Genomic DNA, 19,789 nt, shown 5'->3' with positions numbered 1-19,789 from the left:
GGGGATAAGGTTACCTACCACGCCAGCAGTCGCTCAGGCCTCTTAAGAGTTTCGCATGTGGCTTTTAGGGACGTTTATATTTGAATTTCCCTGAACCGCCGGGTGTGGGCGGCGGCGCAGATCCGCCCCGGAAACCTCCCGACTCCTTCCCGCCATTCGCAGGCCCGGCCCCTCCAGGGGACCCCGCGGGGCGGCGGGAGGGCCCGCAGGGCGCTGGGCCCAGGGCAGCGCGGATGGGCAGTCCCGGGCGTCCTTCATTGCCACCCAGAGTCCCGTCCCGGCCCCGCCCAGCCGGGCGTGCGGAGCGGACGGTTGCCCGAGGGCCAGATTTTAAATTTACAGGCTCGGCCCCCAAGCCGCCGAAGCGCGCTGCCCGCTCCCAATTGGCCGGTGGCGGTCACGTGGAGGCTCCAGGGCGCGCCGGCCATGTTGGGGAGTGCGGCGCAGCGGCCCGCGCCACCTCCGCCCCCCGCGGCTCGCCTCCAGCCCGCCCCTCCCTGTCCCCCGTCCCCGCGCCCGCCGCTCCGTGCATCCTGAGAGGAAACAAAGTGCTGCGAGCAGGAGACTGCGGCGGCGCGGACCCTGCTTGGCCTCCAGTCACCCTCGCCTTGCATCTTCCCGCGTGCGTGTGAGTGTGTGTACGTGTTTTCTTACAAAGGACATTTCGCGATCGGTCGATTGATTCATAGTTCCCCCCGGCCTTTGCCCTTTGTGCTGTAACCGAGCTGCAGCCACCCCAGGTGCTCTGTTCCTCCAAACGCCGGCATCTGGACGCGAACGCAGGTCGCCGGTTTGTGCCTTCGGTTCCCGCTTCGCCCCCTGCCGTCCCCTCCTTGTCACGCTCCCTCCCGCGGCCTCGCCGTCCCGCTCTCTCCGCCGCCCGCCATGGCGACCGCGACCCCCGTGCCGCCGCGGACCGGCAGCCGCACTGGCGGCCCCACCACGCCGCTGAGCCCCACGCGACTGTCGCGGCTCCAGGAGAAGGAGGAGCTGCGCGAGCTCAATGACCGGCTGGCCGTGTACATCGACAAGGTGCGCAGCCTGGAGACAGAGAACAGCGCGCTGCAGCTGCAGGTGACGGAGCGCGAGGAGGTGCGCGGCCGCGAGCTCACCGGCCTCAAGGCGCTCTACGAGACGGAGCTGGCCGACGCGCGACGCGCGCTCGACGACACGGCCCGCGAGCGCGCCAAGCTGCAGATCGAGCTGGGCAAGTGCAAGGCCGAGCACGACCAGCTGCTCCTCAAGTGAGTCCTCGCTGTCGGCCGCGTTAGCGCCCGCAAGGAGGGGCGGGGGGCGCAGCCGGGGCGACCAGCTCTCCGGGTTCTGCCCTGGGGAGGGAGTGTGGAGGCCGGGATGCACGCATCCTTCAGAAGGGACAGGGTCTCGGTCTTCGGAAAAGAGAAAGAATCTAGAGTTCATAGCGGGGCAGGGGTCGAGGAGGGGGCTCGAGCTGTAGCGATGAGGGGCCGTGATGCCCATTTCTAGGCTTTGGATGCCCCCTGGAACGTGCGAAGTGCGCGCTTGGGGCAGCCAAGAAGGAGCGTCCGCTTTCGCACCTTGAACCCAGGGATCCCGCGCGGAGAGGCTGCCCTGCCGGCCCCAGGTGCGGGGCGCTGGAGCGCGGTCGCGCGCTCGAGTGCGCGCCTGGGTTTCCGGCCGGCGCGAGACAAAGCGTCTAGCGAATTTACAGTGCTGGGATGGCCGGCCGGGGAGGACTAGCAGCCCGCCTCTAGAATGAATGAGCTTCGCGCGGGCTGAAGGAGGAAGGGGAGGAACCTGCCCGGAGCATCCGCGTCTCCTGGGGGTGGATCCCGCTTTGGCGCGCTCTGTTTTCGCCCTGTGACATTTTGCGATGGTTCTGCGCCTGCTTTGGGCGGGAGGGAGAGGCCGAACTTGATCCGCGCGCCTCCAGCCGGCCCCTGGCAAGTTAGGTTTGCTAGCTGGTTAGCTTTCTCTAGGGAAAGGTGTCCTGTCTCAGAGGGGATGGCGCGGGCATTCGAATGGTTCTGCGCAGGGAAGGAAACTGGGTTTGTGCATGTTACGGCCACTGTTTTTCGAGTTGCGGTCCCCTTACCTCTCAGGCAGCGGCCCCATCTCCCCAGCTTTTGCCTCATAGTATTGTCGGCTTTTCCGGTAGGGACCTTGCTTAGAACCCCTTAGTCTGCCATTGTGCACATAGTAAACCAGGGCAGATGACAGAGTGCTGTGTAAATGCTGAGTGTTTGAGCGAAGGAGAGCTTGTAATTATTTGTTCCACCTAAGCGAGTGTGAGTTTTCATCCCAGTGCACAGGGATACACTTGCAGACCTTGGCTGGCCTTACTTTGACTTTCTGATGAGCAAAATGTAACTGTCATCAGTAGGCAACAAGTGTTGATGTCATGCTTTAGAGATTTGCAAAATTTGGGTCTGGAATTCATGGTTGCCATTAGCACTGCCAATTAAAATATCTGGAGGTACCTTATTCTCACTTTGACACGCTTTGCCCCTGGATGTCTTTCTGTATCTGTGTGAATGTCCCTGTCCGAAGGCTCTGTGATTTTGTGTATTTTTACTTATCCCTCCTATCATATTTCCGGTTTATAAAAAAAGCATGTGCACGTGGTAAGAATAAAATAGTATAGACTGGTTATAGTGAAAAATGATAACTGCACTACACCTTTCTGGAGACAATCACATTTATCCCTTCTTTAAAAAAAAAATTGGATATTTAGTTCTACAACTTGAAAATAATACTAAGCTTTTATTTCTGTTTCTTGGATTTACTAAGCCTTCCGTTCATCTTTTGAAATGAGCTGTCAGTTCACTCACGCTATTATTGACGTGCTTCTTTTTTTTTTTTTTGCCACTGAATTCCTTCAAGTCTTAGATATCATTGCTTATAAGACTTGCTATTATTATGTATACCACTAAGAAGATAAAAACATCAGGACCAACTATGTAGGATACATCCTGTTGGACCCATCATGATTTCTTAGATGTAAAAATGTCACACAGGGTCAGGCACGTTGGCTTACGCCTGTAATCCCAGCACTTTCGGAAGCTTAGGTGAGCAGATCACTTGAGGTCAGGAGTTCGAGACCAGCCTGACCAAGATGGTAAAACCCTGTCTCTACTAAAAATACAAAAATTAGCCTCTAGGCCGGGCGCGGTGGCTCAAGCCTGTAATCCCAGCACTTTGGGAGGCCGAGGTGGGTGGATCACGAGGTCAAGAGATCGAGACCATCCTGGTCAACACGGTGAAACCCCGTCTCTACTAAAAATACAAAAAATTAGCCGGGCATGGTGGCGTGTGCCTGTAATCCCAGCTACTCAGGAGGCTGAGGCAGGAGAATTGCCTGAACCCAGGAGGCGGAGGTTGCGATGAGCCGAGATCGGGCCATTGCACTCCAGCCTGGGTAACAAGAGCGAAACTCCGTCCCCCCCCCAAAAAAAAAAAAAAATTAGCCTCTAATCCCAGCTACTTGGGAGGCTGAGGTGGGAGAATCGCTTGAAACCCGGAAGACAGAGGCTGCAGTGAACCACATGGCCCGTTGCACTCCAGCCTGGGTGACAGAGTGAGACTGTCTTAAAAAAAGTCTCACAGATCAAGTATCTGTTGTGTAGCAGTCACCGTTCTATGTTAGAGGATACGAATATATATATATTTTTAAAATGGATTACTGTTCTATGTTGCTGAGAGTGTAATGAGGGAGCTATATCCTAGCAAGCAAATAAAGATTGTCTTTTGTCTGATGTGATGCGGGCGCTTTTATAATATTTCTAGGAGTTAGCCACAGAAGGTTTTTCACACAGTAACAAGGCTGCCACCTGGCTGACAGTAGTTGTAAATGTATGGATTCTAAAATGCCTGCTGGTTTTAGCGGGGTTAAAAAATGAGAAGAATGTGTGTTAGAATCAATGAAGTAATGTTTGTGATACAGCTTAGGTAATAGCAAATGCTAGGGGAATACAAATAAAGCAGAGTGAAGGGTTAGTGTGATTAAGGAAGGCCTGTCTGAGGGGTTGACAGTCCCTATATTCTTTGAGGGTAGGTAGTGTTTGGGATTATATTTTTCCTTAGGTCTGTGCTACTGTATATATATTCCTATTGTCAGGATTAGATGTACTATTTTTTTCCTCCTAACATACCATTAATTGCTCAAAACATGCAACATTTTATCACTTTTCTTATATGGATTTATTCTTCAATAGCCTTTCATTTTTCTTGTTGATTAAGAAAAATTTGCCCTCAGAATGTTCGCAGACTTCTTGAAGATATCAAATCATTAATCTATCACATGAATCTTCCTTCTTCCTAGAGTCCTCTTTGCTTAAGGTATGCCGTGTACTGGTGTCCTATAACTTATTAAAGACAGTTTCCTGGCCGGCACGGTGGCTTATGCCTATAAAACACTTTGAGAGGCCTAGGCGGGGCCCGGGGGCGGGGCGGGGTGGGGTGGGTCGGGTATCACCTGAAGTCAGGAGTTTGAGACCAGCCTGGTCAATGTGGCAAAACCCTGTCTCTACTAAAAATACACAAATTAACTGGATGTGGTGGTGGATGCCTATAATCTAAGTTACTCAGGAGGCTGAGGCAGGAAGAATAGCTTGAACTGGGGAGGCGGAGGTTGCAGTGAGCTGAGGTCACTCCACTGTACTCCACCCTGAGCGTATTTTCATTTCCCTTGGTTTCTTCATATTTTGTTGAAGAACACCCTTAAGTAATACTTTCTGAGTCCTGTATGTCTGAAAATAGCTTTATTTAGTCTCATGCTTGATTGGCTGTTGGGCTAGGTATAGAGTACTAGGTTAACACTTCTCCAGAGCTTGGAAAGTATTATTTTGCTCCATTGTCTTCTGGCATCCAGGGTTGTTAATGTCTTTTTTTTTTTTTTTTTTTGAGACGGGGTTTCACTCTTGTTGCCCAGGCTGAAGTGCAGTGGGACAATCTTGGCTCACTGCAACCTCTGCCTCCTGGGTTTAAGTGATTCTCCTGCCTCAGCCTCCCAAGTAGCTGGGATTACAGGCATGTGCTATCACACCTGGCTAATTTTGTATTTTTAGTAGAGATGGGGTTTCACTCACTATATTGGTCAGGCTGGTCTTGACGCCTGACCTCAAGTGATCCACTTGCCTTGGTCTCCCAAGGTGCTGGGATTACAGGTGTGAGCCACCATCTCTGGTCTCTATTTAATTGTTATTATTTTTTTTTGAGGTGGAGTTTTGCTCTTGTTGCCCAGGCTGGAATGCAATGGCACGATCTTGGCTCACTGCAACCTCTGCCCTCTCGGTTCAAGCAGTTCTCCTGCCTCAGCCTCCTAAGTAGCTGGGATTACAGGCACCCACCACCACATCTGGCTAATTTTTTTGTATTTTTAGTAGAGACTAAAAATACAAAAGCCATGTTGGTCAGGCTGGTTTTGAACTCCTGACCTCAGGTGATCCACCCTCCTCGGCCTCCCAAAGTGCTGGGACCAGGCATAAGCCACCATGCCTGGCAATATATTTAATTTTTTATTTGGAACCAGAGTGTTTGTAATTAAGTATAATCCTTATGTAGGTAGATTTAGATTAAGACAACAAGTCAGGCCTGGTGGTTTAGGCATGTAATCCCAGCACTTTGGGAGGCTGAGGCAGGGCAGCTCACGAGGTGAGGAGTTTGAGACCAACCTGGCCAACACAGTGAAACCCTGTCTCTACTAAAAATACAAAAATGAGCTGGGTGTGGTGGCGAGTGTTTGTAATCCCAGCTACTTGGGAGGCAGAGGCAGTAGAATCGCTTGAACCTGGGAGGCGGAGGTTGCAGTCAGCCAAGATCGTGCCACTGTACTATAGCCTGGGCGACAGAGCCAGACTTGGTTTCAAAAACAAAACAAAACAAAACAAAAAACAGTCTTGAGAATTATAGATTCCAAGTTACTTAGTTTCTTTTTGGTTCCTCAGCACATAAGATTTTTTAAAGACAGACCATGGAAATGCTTGGTCTAGAGAGAATTTGGCAAGTTTCCATGCAGGCGGTCTCTGAATCCATAGGAAAACAGATGTCATATGTAAGGTACTGTTACTCTGATTCAGTGCAAGCCTAACTATATTTTGCTGGAAACTTTTTTGGGGGATCAGTTTCCAAGAATCATGATGAATGCCATCATTCAATACTTTGAACAAAAAGTACAGAGAAATTGACTTCAGAATTTCACTGTTAACTATATGGCAAAACTAGATATAACAGAAAGTTAAGTGTTTACATCAGTCTTCAGTAACTGACTTTGTGGATTCAGACATTTGTTTTCCTTCAGTGATACAGGTCCCCTATCTTTTAAGTAAAACCCTGGGGACCAGATATACTTTGGAAGTAAAAGCTATTCCAATTTAAGATGGTAATATGATGCACATACTGTATATGACACCCCTCAGTGGGGTTTGGGGTAGCACTCTATCATGAACATTTTTTTTTTTTTTTTTTTTGAAAGGGAGTCTCGCTTTGTCACCCAGGCTGGAGTGCAATGGCACAATCTCGGCTTACTGCAACCTCCGCCTCCTGGGTTCAAGTGATTCTCCTGCCTCAGCCTCCCTAGTGCTGGGATTATAGGCGCCTGCTACCACACCTGGCTCATTTGGTATTTTTAGTAGAGACAGGGTTTCTTCATGTTGGTCAGGCTGGACTCGAACTCCAGACCTGAGGTGATCTGCCTGTCTCGACCTCCCAAAGTACTGGGATTATAGGCATGAGTGACTGCACCTGGCCCAAACTAGTTTTCTTTATAAGAGTTGTGAAAGTAGTTAAAGTCCTAGTTACAGTTCTTTTATAAAAGAGTTGTGTTAAATTACTTTAATTTGCAAGGGAAGACTTGGAAGGACGAAACCTCTAAAATTGATGTCTAGGAAGCAGGTCCCAAGTAATTAAACTGTCATGACATTTCCTTCTCATGCTTTCAAAAGATGTTTGGTAAAGCAAGATCTTTTGGAGTTATTTAACTGAGGTATGAGACTACGTAATATATGGTATACCCAGATTCAAGGAAGTAAACACCCAGAATGAAAGATAAAGCACTATTAAAATATGGTGAGTATTTGTTTTTACCTTCTCTTTACACAGTCGCTAGTTATATTTATTCTTTCATTTGTATAGATGGTATCACTTCTGATATGTCTGAGTTAGAAACTTTTAGACTTTTTGAGACGGAGTCTAGCGTTGTTGCCTGGCTGGAGTGCAGTGGCATGATCTAGGCTCACTGCAACCTCTGACTCCCTGGTTCAAGAGATTCTCCTGCCGGGCGCAATGGCTCACGCCTGTAATCCTAGCACTTTGGGAGGCCGAGGCGGGCGGATCACGGGGTCAGGAGTTCAAGACCAGCCTGACCAACATGGTGAAACCCCTTCTCTATTTCTAAAAAAAAAAAAAAAAAAAAAAAAAAAAGATTCTCCTGCGTCGGCCTCCTGAGTGGCTGGGATTATAGGCACACACCACCATGGCCAGCTAATTTTTTTCCCTTCCGCGTAACTCTCTCATATACAAATGGTGAGAATGAGCCTCAGGTATCAGTCGGGTTGACCCTGTATAGCTGAAGTTCCCAGTTAATTTTAGGATTAGGGAAGTTTTCTTTTGTTCTGTTTTTGTTTTGAGGCGGAGTCTCGCGCTATTGCCAGCGCTGGAGTGCAATGGCGTCATCTTGGCTCACAGCAACCTCCGCCTTCTGAGTCCACGCGATCCTCCTCCCTCAAGACTCTGCAGTAGCTGGGATTACAGGCGCACACCACCACACCCAGCTAATTTTTTGTGTTTTTAGCAGAGTCGGTGTTTCACTATGTTGACCACACTGGTCTCCAGCACCTGACCTTGTGATCTACTCGCCTCAGCCCCCTAAAAGTGTTGGCATTACAAGTGTGAACCACCATATCCGACCAGGAAAGTTTTTAAAATCAGTGTTTTTGCTTTTTGTTCCCCACCCCCCGCCCCGCCCCGAGACGGAGTTTCACTGTTTTTTGCCCAGGCTGGAATGCAGTGGCACGATCTTGGCTCGCCGACACCTCCGTCTCTCAGGTTTAACCGATTCTCCTGCCTCAGCCTCCCGAGTAGCTGGGATTACAGGCACGAGCCACCACGCCCAGCTAATTTTGTATTTTTAGTAGAGACAGGCTTTCTCCATGTTGGTCAGGCTGGTCTCGAACTCCCAACCTCAGGCGGTCTGCCTGCCTCGGCCTCCCAAAACGCTGGGATTAGAGGCATGAGCCACCGCGCCCAGCCTTCATATTTTATTAACAAAAAAGATTCATGATAAATATTAGTAATTAACATTTTCTCATGCAACACTACTTTGTGAACATATTTACATGTCAATAAATGTGTACTATACCATCATTTAGCACATTTTAAACATGCATCGAGATGTGCTTTATCAGCCACTTATTTGCTTGTGACCAAGGAAATATGCTTTGCACGGACTGAATCTAACCAGTTTCTCAGAGGCCATAGATGGCGGTGATTATCTAGGAGCCTTCTATCTTGCTCACAGTATCAAGGTTTTTCTTCTGGTTAAATTGCTGGTTAAATGTCTTCTAATTTGCTCATTAAATATTAACCACTGAAAAATTGTTAGAATTACAATTTTTGGTACCACCAGCTGTAGAGGAATGTCCATTTCCTGCTTGAAGGTCTTTAGTGTTAATTTCTGGAGGTTCTTTCTAGTTCTTGATTATTGTTCTGCTCATTAAGGAAAAATAGTACCAAGATTCTGCACTTGGGTCATAAACTTAGGTTTCTGCTGATATTTTGGCATATACCTGGGTGATAAGTTAGGCCTTATAGTTACTCTGCTTACTTGGTCCTTTTTAATTTTTTTACCTTCACTTCATTTGGATTTATTGATGATAGAATTTTATCACTTTTACTGCTAGATGGGGTCTGGGATCCCCAACTCATTTTGTAGATATAGGAAGTGTGACTGACCTAGAGAGCTTAAAAGACTTGTACAAGATGCAGGAAAAGGCCAGGCGAGGTGGCTCATGCCTGTAATCCCAGCGCTTTGGGAGGCCGAGGCAGGTGGATCACAAAGTCAGGAGTTCAAGACCAGCCTGGCCAACATGATGAAACCCCGTCTCTACTAAAAATACAAAAATTAGCTGGGTGTGGAGGTGGGCATCTGTAATCCCAGGTACTCAGGAGGCTGAGGCAGGAGAACTACTTGAACCCAGGAGGCAGAGGTTGCAGTGAGCCAACATCACAACACTGTGCTCCAGCCTGAGTGACAGAGCAAGACTCCGTGGGGTGGGGGTGGGGGGGTGGAAATGCAGGAAAAAAAGAGCTGACATTTATTTCGTGCCTATTCTGTTTGCCAGGCATTATACTAGATGCTTTATAGACATTGTCTTTTAAGTTTAGGATAACTGCTGGTGAGTGAGGAAACTTGAGGCTCAGAGAGGTTAGGTATTTTGCCTGGAATTACTTAGCAGAGAGCAATGAAAGAGCAAGAAAGGATGGTAGCCCTGACTTCTAGCACTGTGATAGGGTTTTCACATACATAGCCTTATTTTATCTATACAACAGTGTTCTGCGTGCATTACTCTGGTTTACTGACATGAAGCATGCTCACAGAGCATCATTATTTGTGGTTAATACTTGAAGTCTTAATAGTTGATTTTCAGATTCCTTTGGGTGCTACTTTTGGAAATGCTACTAGATGCATTTTTCACATTGATAGTTTGTAGCCCTCAGGGAGGTAATTTTGGATTTGTCAGTAGGGTGCAGTAGTTGGAACACTTATTTGAAATACCGAGGGCTTTATTTGCTAAAAAAAGGTAAAGATGAATTACTGAAAGAGATCTCTCATCTTTTTTCTCTTCTCTCTTCTTTTTTTTTTTTCTTTGAGATAGAGTTTCGCTCTTGTTGCCCAGGCTGGAGTGCAATGGTGCGAGCTCAGCTCACCGCAACCTCTGCCTCTGGGGTTCAAGTAATTCTCCTGCCTCAGCCTCCCGAGTAGCTGGGACTACAGGGTCGTGCCATCACGCTTGGCAAATTTTTTATTTTTAGTAGAGATGGAGTTTCCCCATGTTGGTCAGGCTGGTCTCGAACTCCCGACCTCAGGTGATCTGCCTACCTTGGCCTCTCAAAGTGCTGGGATCACAGGTGTTAGCCACTGCGCCCAGCCTTCTCTTCTTTTTTTTTTTGAAATGGAATCTCACCCTGTTGCCCAGGCTGGAGTACAGTGGTGCGATCTTGGCTCACTGCAACCTCCACCTCCTTTGTTCAAACAATACCTTTGCCTCAGCCTCCTGAGTAGCTGGGATTACAGGCGCATACCACCACGCCTGGCTGTTTTTTTTTTTTTTTTTTTGTATTTTTAGTAGAGATGGGTTTTCACCATGTTGGCCAGACTGGCTTTGAGCTCCTGACCTCAGGCAATCTGACCGCTGCAACCTCCCGAAGTACTGGGGTTACAGGTGTGAGCCACCTCGCTGACCTCTTTTTTTCTCTTCTTAAAAAGCTACTTTCCCACTTTATTCCATGACTTAATAATTTAAAAGAAATTAAAACCTCTAAATAAATCTTTAATACTCATGATAGAGTGTTCTTTCATTTTTTATTCAAGACACATTTTTCTGGAACAGGTACTATATGCCAGGTCTTGAACCAGATGCTGGGAATAGAGAGATGGGATACTCAGTCTCCATTATCAAGTTACTTATAGTCTAGTGGGGAAGGCAGAAAACCAACACTACAGGATTGTGATACTGTAAGTGCAATATACTAATAAAATATATTAAGTGCTATGATACCAGTATTCAGGTGTTGCTGTGGAGAAACAAGGACTGCTACCTAAGGCAGGCTAGGAGCCTTGTGAAATTTTGAAAGACATCCCAGGGGAATTGGGGAGGTGGTGATCTCTGAGCTAAGTGTTGGGTTTGCTTCTAAACTGAAAATCTTAGGAGGGTGAGTTATCCTGAATGTCAATTCATATAACGACATATATATATATATATATTTTGAGATGGAGTTTCCTTCTTGTTGCTCAGGCTGGAGTGCAATAGTGTGGTCTCAGCTCACTGCAACCTCTGCCTCCCAGGTTCAAATGATTCTCTTGCCTTAGCCTCCTAAGTAGCTGGGATTACAGGTGCCTGCCACCATACCTGGCTAATTTTTTTATTTTTAGTAGAGATGGGGTTTCACTATGTTGGCCAGGCTGGTTGTGGACTCCTGACCTCAGGTGATCCACCCACCTCAACCTCCCAAAATGCTGGAATCACAGGTGTGAGCCACCGCGCCCAGTGTACTGGTGCCATATATATATTTAATATGGGGTGGGGAAGGGGGTTGCATTTTAGGAAATAAGTAGACCCAAGATTTTCAGGCAGAATTGTGACATTATCAGTCTGGCTATGCTGTGGTGGGAAAAAAGGAGAGGTACAAACACTAGTAGGAACACTGGGGGATTAATAAGGCAGCCCTTGAACTGAGGCAGGTGGAAGAAAGGAGAGAAGGTGGATTTAAGAGATACTGAGCATAAGAGACTAGGGAGAATAAAGAGTCTAGGTTGACTGATTCCATGCTTGGGTGCCTGGGCAGACGGTATTGTTCTTAACCAAAATTGGTGGTTAAGGAACAGGTTTGGAGGACCTTAAGTCAGTGAATTAGTGGTGTTTGCCAGACTTTCAGGTAGTGATGTCAGTTGGCAATTTGAAGTACTCAAGAGACATGGAAAACATGTGCATATGAGGACTGGGCAGAGGAAGGAAAACCCACAATGGGGATGATAAGTAATAGAGAGGTGAGGCTGGGCACAGTGGCTCACGTTTGTAATCCCAGCACTTTGGGAGGCCGAGCAGGTGGATCACTTGAGGCCAGGAGTTTGAGACCAGCTGGGTAACATGGCGAAACCCCGTCTCTAATAAAAATACAAAAATTAGCCAGGTGTGGTGGTGTGCGCCTGTAATCTCAACAACTGTGGAGGCTGAGGCAGGAGAATCACTTGAGCCTGGGAGGCGGAGGTTGCAGTGAGCTGAGATAGCACCTCTGCACTTCAGCCTGGGTGACAGAGGGACACTACGTCTAAAAAAAAATAGGGAAATAGGGCAGGCCGGCAGGCAGGCTCAGTGCGGTGTGTCTGGCCTTTGCTGGCAGCGGGCCTAGAGGTCCCCCCGCCAGAAGAAAAATAGGTGAGAAAAGAGGGTTGAGTTATGGAACAAGGGTTTTTTGTTTGATGAAGTCTAAGAAGTGTCTGTTGTCATTGGTTTCTTTGGTCCTTAGGTGATTGTTGACTGTGAGGAGAGCCTTTGAGTAATGGAGGAAACCACTGGCCATAATTAAGGGGAGAATGAGAGGAAAAAGATTATGAGTTTAGAACACTTATTTAAGAATGTTGGCAGTGAAGGGAAGTAGACTTGTTTTTTGAGACAAAGTCTCTGTTGCTCAGGCTGGAGTGCAGTGGTGCATGGTTCATTATAACCTGGACCTCCCAGGCTGAAGTGATCCTCCCACCTCAGCCTCTGGAGTAGCTGGGACTACAGACACATGCCACCACGCATGGCCAATTTTTTGTGGGGAGAGGTTTTTTTTTTTTTTTTTTTTTTGAGATGCAGTTTCACCAGGCTGGAGTGCAGTGGTGCAATCTCGGCTCACTGCAATCTCCACTCTCCCTGCCTTTTAGGTTCAAGTGATTTTCCTGTCTCAGCCTCCCAAATAGCTGGGACTATAGGCACACGTCCCCACATCCTGCTAATTTTTGTATTTTTAGTAAAGATGGGGTTTCACCATGTTGGCCAGGCTGGTCTGGAACTCCTGACTTCAAGTAAGTGATCTACCTCCTTGGCCTCCCGGAGTGCTGGGATTATAGGTGTGAGCCACCTCTCCTGGCCGTTCTTTTTTTTTTTTTTGGAGACAGAGTCTTGCTCTGTAGCCCAGGCTGGTATGCAGTATCGTGATCTTGGCTCACTGAAACCTCCGCCTACTGGGTCTGGGTTAAGCAATTCTCCTGCTCTGCCTCCCTAGTAGCAGGGATTATGGGTGTGTGTGACCACGCCCAGCTAAATGTTATATTTTTTTAGTAGAGACAGGACTTCATGTTGGCAAGGCTGGCCTTGAACTCCTGACTCCGTGATCCGCCCACCTTGGCCTCTCAAAGTGCTGGGATTTATAGGCATGAGCCACCGCGCCTGGCCCAGAGTGTGTAGGTTTTGAGTGGTCTATTTATTCCAACATGATTTTTTCTATACTCTGTTACTCTTTTTGAGACTGTCTTCCTCTTTTGCCCAGGCTGGAGCATATTGGTATGATCTCTGCTCACTACAACCTCCACCTCCTGGGTTCAAGTGATTCTTGTGCTTTCAGCCCCTCCAGTAGCTGGGATTATAGGCATGCGCCACCATGCCCCACTAATTTTTGTATTTTTAGTAGAGACCAGGTTTTGCCATGTTGGAAAGGCTGCTCTCGAACTCCTGACCTCAGGTGATTTGGCTGCCTCAGCCTCTCAAAGTGCTGGGATTACAGATGGGAGCCACGTCATCTGGTCCACTATGTTTTTTTTAATCTGTGCAGAATGCAAGAGTTGTCAAAAACACATAAGTTACAGCAGAATTACTTACAAGCATAGTCCCCAGCAGAACTCAGTAATGTACTGAGTAGTTTTTTTCCCTGTCACACCTTTTGATCAGCTATAAAAATAGTATTTTTCCCTACTTACTTACTTTTTTGTATAATTATATAGAGATAGTCTATGCCAGTTGTTAAAACATCAAATCGTTTAGGATCTTTTTTTAATTAATTTTAACTCATTAAATAAGGAATTACCTTTGGGTACCTTGTGTTTTCTCCATTCTAGTTGTATAGCATAAGCATTGATAGTTTGGGTATCGACTTCTAGGTTGTAAAGGCTATTTTCTTAGACTTTTGAAGGCATGTTCTTGTTGTCTAACTCTCATTTGCTGCAGAAGTAATGAGTAAGAAATTTAAAGGAGAATGCCTTGAACCAGGGAGGTGGAGGTAGCAGTGAGCCAAGATCGTCCCACTGCACTCCAGCCTGGGGGACAAGAGCGAGACTTCGTCTCAAACAATAAAGGCTTGTAGGATCTTCTTTTGGTCCAGTTCTAAAATTTCACAAGGATATTCCTTGTTGTAAATCTCTTTTCATCCATTGTGTTGGTCATTTGTTGTTTTTTTGGGGGGGGGAGTGAGGGGGTCTGGAAATTTATGTTCTTTAGTTCTTGGAAATTTTGTTGAGTTATTTTATTGCTATTTTCTCCTCTTTTATTACCATATGGGACTCCTGTTATTCAAATGTTGGACCTCTTACACCAATCCTTTGGTTTTCTTACCTTTTTTGAAAGTATATTCTTTCTCTACTAAGACATGTTCCCAATTTTCCTTTCCAGTTTTTGCTATTGTATTTTAAATTTCTTTTTTTTTTTTTTTGTTCATGTCTTTTATTAACTCAGTTACTTGTTTTCTGGTTTGTTGAAGCAGTAAGTCAGACATTTGCCATAATAATGTCTGTCAAAGTGGCTTGCCATAAACACTGCAGCAGCACATTCATCAGAAGGGCACTCTCGACGAAGGTGACTAATTTTGCCATTCTCATCCACCTTATAATATTTCAGGACAGCCAGCTTAACCTTCTTTCTCTTGTGCTTATTCTTCTTGGGAGTGGTGTAAGACTTCTTCCTTTTCTTAGCAACACGACGAAGTTTCCACACAAGATAAAGAGTAGACTCCTTCTGAATGTTATAGTCAGACAAAGTCCTTCCAGTTGCTTGCCAGCAAAGATCAGTCTTTGCTGATCAGGAGGAATTCCTTCCTTATCCTGGATCTTGGCCTTTACATTTTCTGTTGTATCTGAGGGTTCAACCTCAAGGGTGATGGTCTTCCCCATAAGGGTTTTCATGAAAATCTGCATTTTGTTGGCGGCCCCACCTGAGGCGCAGATGGTGGATCGAAAAGGAAGAACCTGTATTTTAAATTTCTAATAGCTTCTTTTTATTCCCCCCCTCCGTCTTTCTCTCATTTTGAGACAGAGTTTGCTCTTGTTGTCCAGACTAGAGCAGTGGTGGGATCTCGGCTCACTGCAACCTCCGCCTACCGGGTTCAAGTGATTCTCCTGCCTCAGCCTCCCAAATAGCCAGGCATGTGCCACCGTGCCTGGCTAATTTTTTATATTTTTAGTAGAGATGGGGTTTCTTCATGTTATCAGGCTGGCCTGGAACTCCTGACCTCAGGTAATCCATCCGTCTTGGCCTCCCAAAGTTTCGGATTGTGAGCCACCAAACCTGACCGTTTTTTTTTTTTTTTTTTTTTTTTTAAAAAAAAGATAGGGTCTCCAGACTGGAATGCAGTGGCATGATCTTGGCTCACTACATACAGCCTCAACCTTCTAGGCTCAAGTGATCCTCTCACCTCAGCCTCTGGAGTAATTGGGACTGTAGGTGTGTACCACTACACCCAGCTAACTTTTTGATTTTTTTGTAGAGACAAGTTCTTACAGTGTTGCCCAGGCTGGTCTCAAACTCCTGAGCTCAAGTGGTCCTCCTGCCTCAGCCTTCCAAAGTGCTGGGATTACAGGTGTGAACCACCACACCTGGCCTTTTTTGTTTTTTTCTTTTTTTTTCAGAGACAGGGTCTGGCTGTGTTGCCCAGGCTGGAGTGCAGTGGCTATTCACAGGGGCGATCCCACTATGGATCAGCACGGGAGTTTTGACCTGCGCCGTTTCCAGCCTGGGCCGGTTCACTGCTCCTTAGGCAACCTGGTGGTCCCCCACCCCCGGGAGGTCACCATATTGATGCCGAATTTAGTGTGGACACCCGATTGGCATAGCGCGCTACAGCTCAGAACTCCTGGGCTTAAGCAATCCTCCCACCTCAGCCTCCCGAGTAGCTGGGACTACAGGCATGCGCCACCATGCCGGGCGCACCTGGCCTTTTTTATTCTCTTGATATCTCTTTTTTTTTTTTTCCTTTTTGAGACAGAGTCTCACTTTGTTGCCCAGGCTGGAGTGCCGTGGCGCAATCTCAGCTCGCTGCAAGCTCCACCTCCATGTTCAAGTGATTCTCATGCCTCAGCCTCCTGAGCAGCTGGGATTATAAGTGCCCACTATGACACTGGGCTAATTTTTGTATTTTTAGTAGAGATGGGGTTTCACCATGTTGGTCAGGCTGGTCTTGAACTCCTGACCTCAAGTGATCTTCAACTCCTGACCTCAAGTGATCTTCCTGTCTCTGCCTCCCACAGTGCTGGGTTTACAGATGTGAGCCATGTGAGCCATGGCACCTGGCCTATTCTCTTGATATCTCTATAGCATTGTTTTTGTCTAAATTTGATAGATTTGGTACTTGCTTTTTTATTTTTTTGAGATGGACTCTTGCTCAGTCGCCCTGTCTGGAGCTCAGTGGCAAAATATCAGCTCATTGCAACCTCCGCCTCCTGGGTTCAAGTGATTTTTTTGCCTCAGCCTCCCGAGTAGCTGGGATTACAGATGCATACCACCATGCCCGGCTTACTTGTTTGTTTTAGTAGAAATGGGGTTTTGCCATGTTGGCCGGGCGGGTCTTGAACTCCTGACTTCAGGTGATCCACCTGCTCCCAATGTGTTGGGATTACAGGCATGAGCCACTGCACCTGGTGGATTTGGTAGTTTCTCTTATCTTTGCAGAAGTCTTCATTGTCCTTCATAGCCCCTCTTTGCTAAGTTACTTTCTTTTTCTGTTTAGGTCTTTTGTATCATCACTCAGTGAAGGGAACAGAAACTACTGGGGATTTTAAGCAGAAAGGGAAAGAATATGAGATGCAGGTGCTCAGAAATGATTTTTAGAGGGGAGCTAGAGGAGCAGTAATGATCCCTAGAATAGTGTTGTAGAACTGACCTTCTGTGTGAGCTTTTATGTATGAGGTCACCAATGAAACTAGTGAACTGTTTTAAAAACAGTGTATAGCTACTATTCAGGACCAGGAAGATGCCACTGCGATTGCTTTAGGAACAGCTGCCTCATGACACCCAACAAACTGGAGAATGGATATTGGAACACTGTTTCTGAAATATTTTACAATGTGCCAGATCAGTGCCTGGCACATTGTAGATAGGTTACAAAGTAGTGGTTATTGGTTTTTATTTTTAAGTGAATCAGTCATTTTTATTAAGACTTAATCTGTAAGTGTCTTCTCCATACTCCTGTGCCTGTTTATATTACAGTGAATTTTTGTTCGTTTGTTTCAAAGAACTTGTTTTGTGGTCCAGTTTCAATCACATTTAGTATTTTTCCTAATTTTTTTCCTGAGTTTCAGCTAGAGCTTGCGTGAATCTGATTAGGTTGTTGCTAATTCATTGACAGATTAGTTTATTCAGTGAGTAGCAGAATTTTATTAGCACCAGAAACTATCCTTTGCAGCTTTTAGTTATGCAGAAGCATCTTCTTAGTCTTTTTGCATGTGCCACAGGAGACCCTTGTTAATAGAAATTGTGATCACAAGACATTCTGGAGTTTTTGTGTAATTTTTTATTTCTTTTTGAGATGGGGTCTCACTTTGTTGCCCAGGCTAGAGTGCAGTGGTGTGTGTGATCTTGGCTTACTGCCACCTCAGCCTCCCAGGTTCAAGCGATTCTCGTGCCTCAGCCTCCTGAGCAGCAGAGGATTACAGGCACCCACCACCACACCCTGCTAATTTTTGTAGTTTTAGTAGAGATGGGATTTCAACATGTTGGTCAGGCTGGTCTCGAATTCCTGACCTTGTGATCTGCCTGCCTTGGCCTCCCAAAGTGCAGGGATTTACAGGTGTGAGCCACTGCACCTGGCTGGATGCATTTTTAAAATCTCCTTTTTTTCCCCTTGCCCTGTCTTCTTATGGTGCTGACTAATCTCCACTTTCTGATTGGTAGTGCTAGTCTAGAGTAGGGTATACTGAGACAAATGAAGGACACCCAAGGAGTGGGAGACAGAGTCATCCTCACAGAAGGACTAATGCAGAGGCCAAGCAAAGTTCAGACACTGAGTTCCAGAGCCAAGTTCAGTGCAGAACTTCCAGGGTTGGAAATGATCTTAAAACAATTCAGGGTTAAACTGGTGGTATGGTGTAAAACCAGTATGATAAAAGCAGCAGAGTATGTAGTATTGATGGTGGTGAAGGTGCTCAGGAGCAATTCAGAAAGTGTTAACCAATTGGATCTAGGTTAGTCCTGTAGGCCTCAGGAGAGGAAAGGGATGTGTCCCAGATACATGGTACTAGGTTTTATTGGGAAAGTACAACCATAGTAAAGCTGTGTATGTTAGTCTTAAATCAATGCTGTAGAATATTAGCAAGGATATAAATATATCCTTTCTAGCTAATTTCCTTTATCCCTCCCCTCCCCTCCTCTCCCCTCCTCTCCCCTCCCCTCCCCTTCCCCCTCTGCCCCTCCTCCCTTCTCTTCCCTCCCCTCCCCTCCCCTCCTCCCTTCTTCTCCCCTCTCCTCTTCTTCTTTTTTTTTTTTTTCTTTCCTTTTTTTTAATATGGAATCTTGCTCTTTAGCCCAGAGGAGTGCAGTGGCACAATCTTGGCCCAGTGCAGCCTCTGCCCCCTGGGTTCAAGCAGTTCTCCTGCCTGAGTCTCCTGAGTAGTTGGGATTACAGGCATAGAGCCACCATGCCCAGCTAATTTTTGTATTTTTAGTAGAGTTGGGGTTTTGCCATGTTGGCCAGGGTGGTCTTGAACTCCTAGCCTCAGGTGATCCCCCCACCTCGGTCTCACAAAGTGCTGGGATTACAGGTGTGAGCCACTGCACCCGGCCGTACTAATTTTCTTTTTAATGGTCAGATACTCGATTAGACCTGGTTACTTGTTATAACTGAAAAATTCAAGCTTACTTGAAATGAGAACTAATTTTGTTTATTAAGGGAAGAAATTCTTAATTAGCATAGAATGCCAGTTACATTTATAAAACGTTTATCTTATGGTTGCAGTTAGGGTTTGGTTCTTCTGTAAAACATCTAAAGCAAATGGGTATGTTTTGTGACTTATTTTCAGGAGCATGAGTATTTTTAGTATTAGATTCACATGTTGAATTTAACATAGGAAGATCTCCTTATCTGGACTAGGAATAGTTTAATCAGACAGGTGGATAATACAACAAATCTGGTCAGGAAATGTATTAGAAGTAAATGTATACTAATACTTTTAAGTGGTAGATAGCTTCTACTAATTTAGGATTCCTATCTAAATTGCTCCCTGTTTGGAGGCATTGTCAGATGTCACTCTGTTTAGGTGATAGCTCCAGCAAATTCCTATGCATGTTTTAGGATATCAGTTCTACAGGTTTCTGCACTTTGACCATGTGCTGATAATTACATTTGGATTTTCTGTATACTGACGAATGAAAAATAATAATATGGTTAGAAAATTATGACAAAATTATGTTCAGAGTGTTAACTCACTGCATAGCTCCCATGTATCCTTGACAACTCATGTGACATATAAGACTCATTGATTTGGCTGAGTGCAGTGTCTTACACTGGTAATCTCAGTGCTTTCAGAGGCTGATGTGGACAGATCACTCGAGCCCAGGAGTTCGAGACCAGTCTGGGCAACATAGCAAAACCCCATCTTCCCACTTACCCCCTCAAAATACAAAAATTAGCCTGACATGGTGGCACATGTGTATACTCCCAGCTACTTGAGAGACTGAGATGGGAGGATTGCCTGAGTCCAGGAGGTGGACTGTGAGCCGTGAACCTGCCACTGCACTACTGCTTCCTGGGTTCAAGTGATTCTCCTGCCTCAGCTTCCTGAGTAACTGGGACTACAGGTGCATACTACCACACCCAGCTACTTTTTTTTTTTTTTTTTTTTTTTTTTTTT

General features: G+C 46.2%; 1 protein-coding gene and 1 pseudogene across 1 annotated transcript in view; one reads left to right on the top strand and one right to left on the bottom strand.

Moving 5' to 3' along the window:
* The first annotated feature begins 431 nt into the window (after nucleotides 1–431).
* The window catches only part of LMNB1 (lamin B1), a 62,009-nt gene continuing 42,651 nt past the window's right edge, over nucleotides 432–19,789 (top strand). The window contains exon 1 of the mRNA XM_032264224.1: nucleotides 432–1,244. Coding sequence (XP_032120115.1) covers nucleotides 886–1,244 — 359 coding nt within the window. The 5' untranslated portion in view covers nucleotides 432–885. The remainder of the gene's footprint in view (nucleotides 1,245–19,789) is intronic.
* LOC116540751 lies at nucleotides 14,368–14,878 on the bottom strand (annotated as a pseudogene).

This window comes from Sapajus apella, unplaced genomic scaffold (assembly GCF_009761245.1).
Source record: "Sapajus apella isolate SASKATOON/1434 unplaced genomic scaffold, GSC_monkey_1.0 scaffold1, whole genome shotgun sequence".
NCBI classification, from domain to species: domain Eukaryota; kingdom Metazoa; phylum Chordata; class Mammalia; order Primates; family Cebidae; genus Sapajus; species Sapajus apella.
The sequence above is the reverse complement of the archived record's forward strand: the minus strand, read 5'-3'. Positions and strand labels throughout refer to the sequence as shown.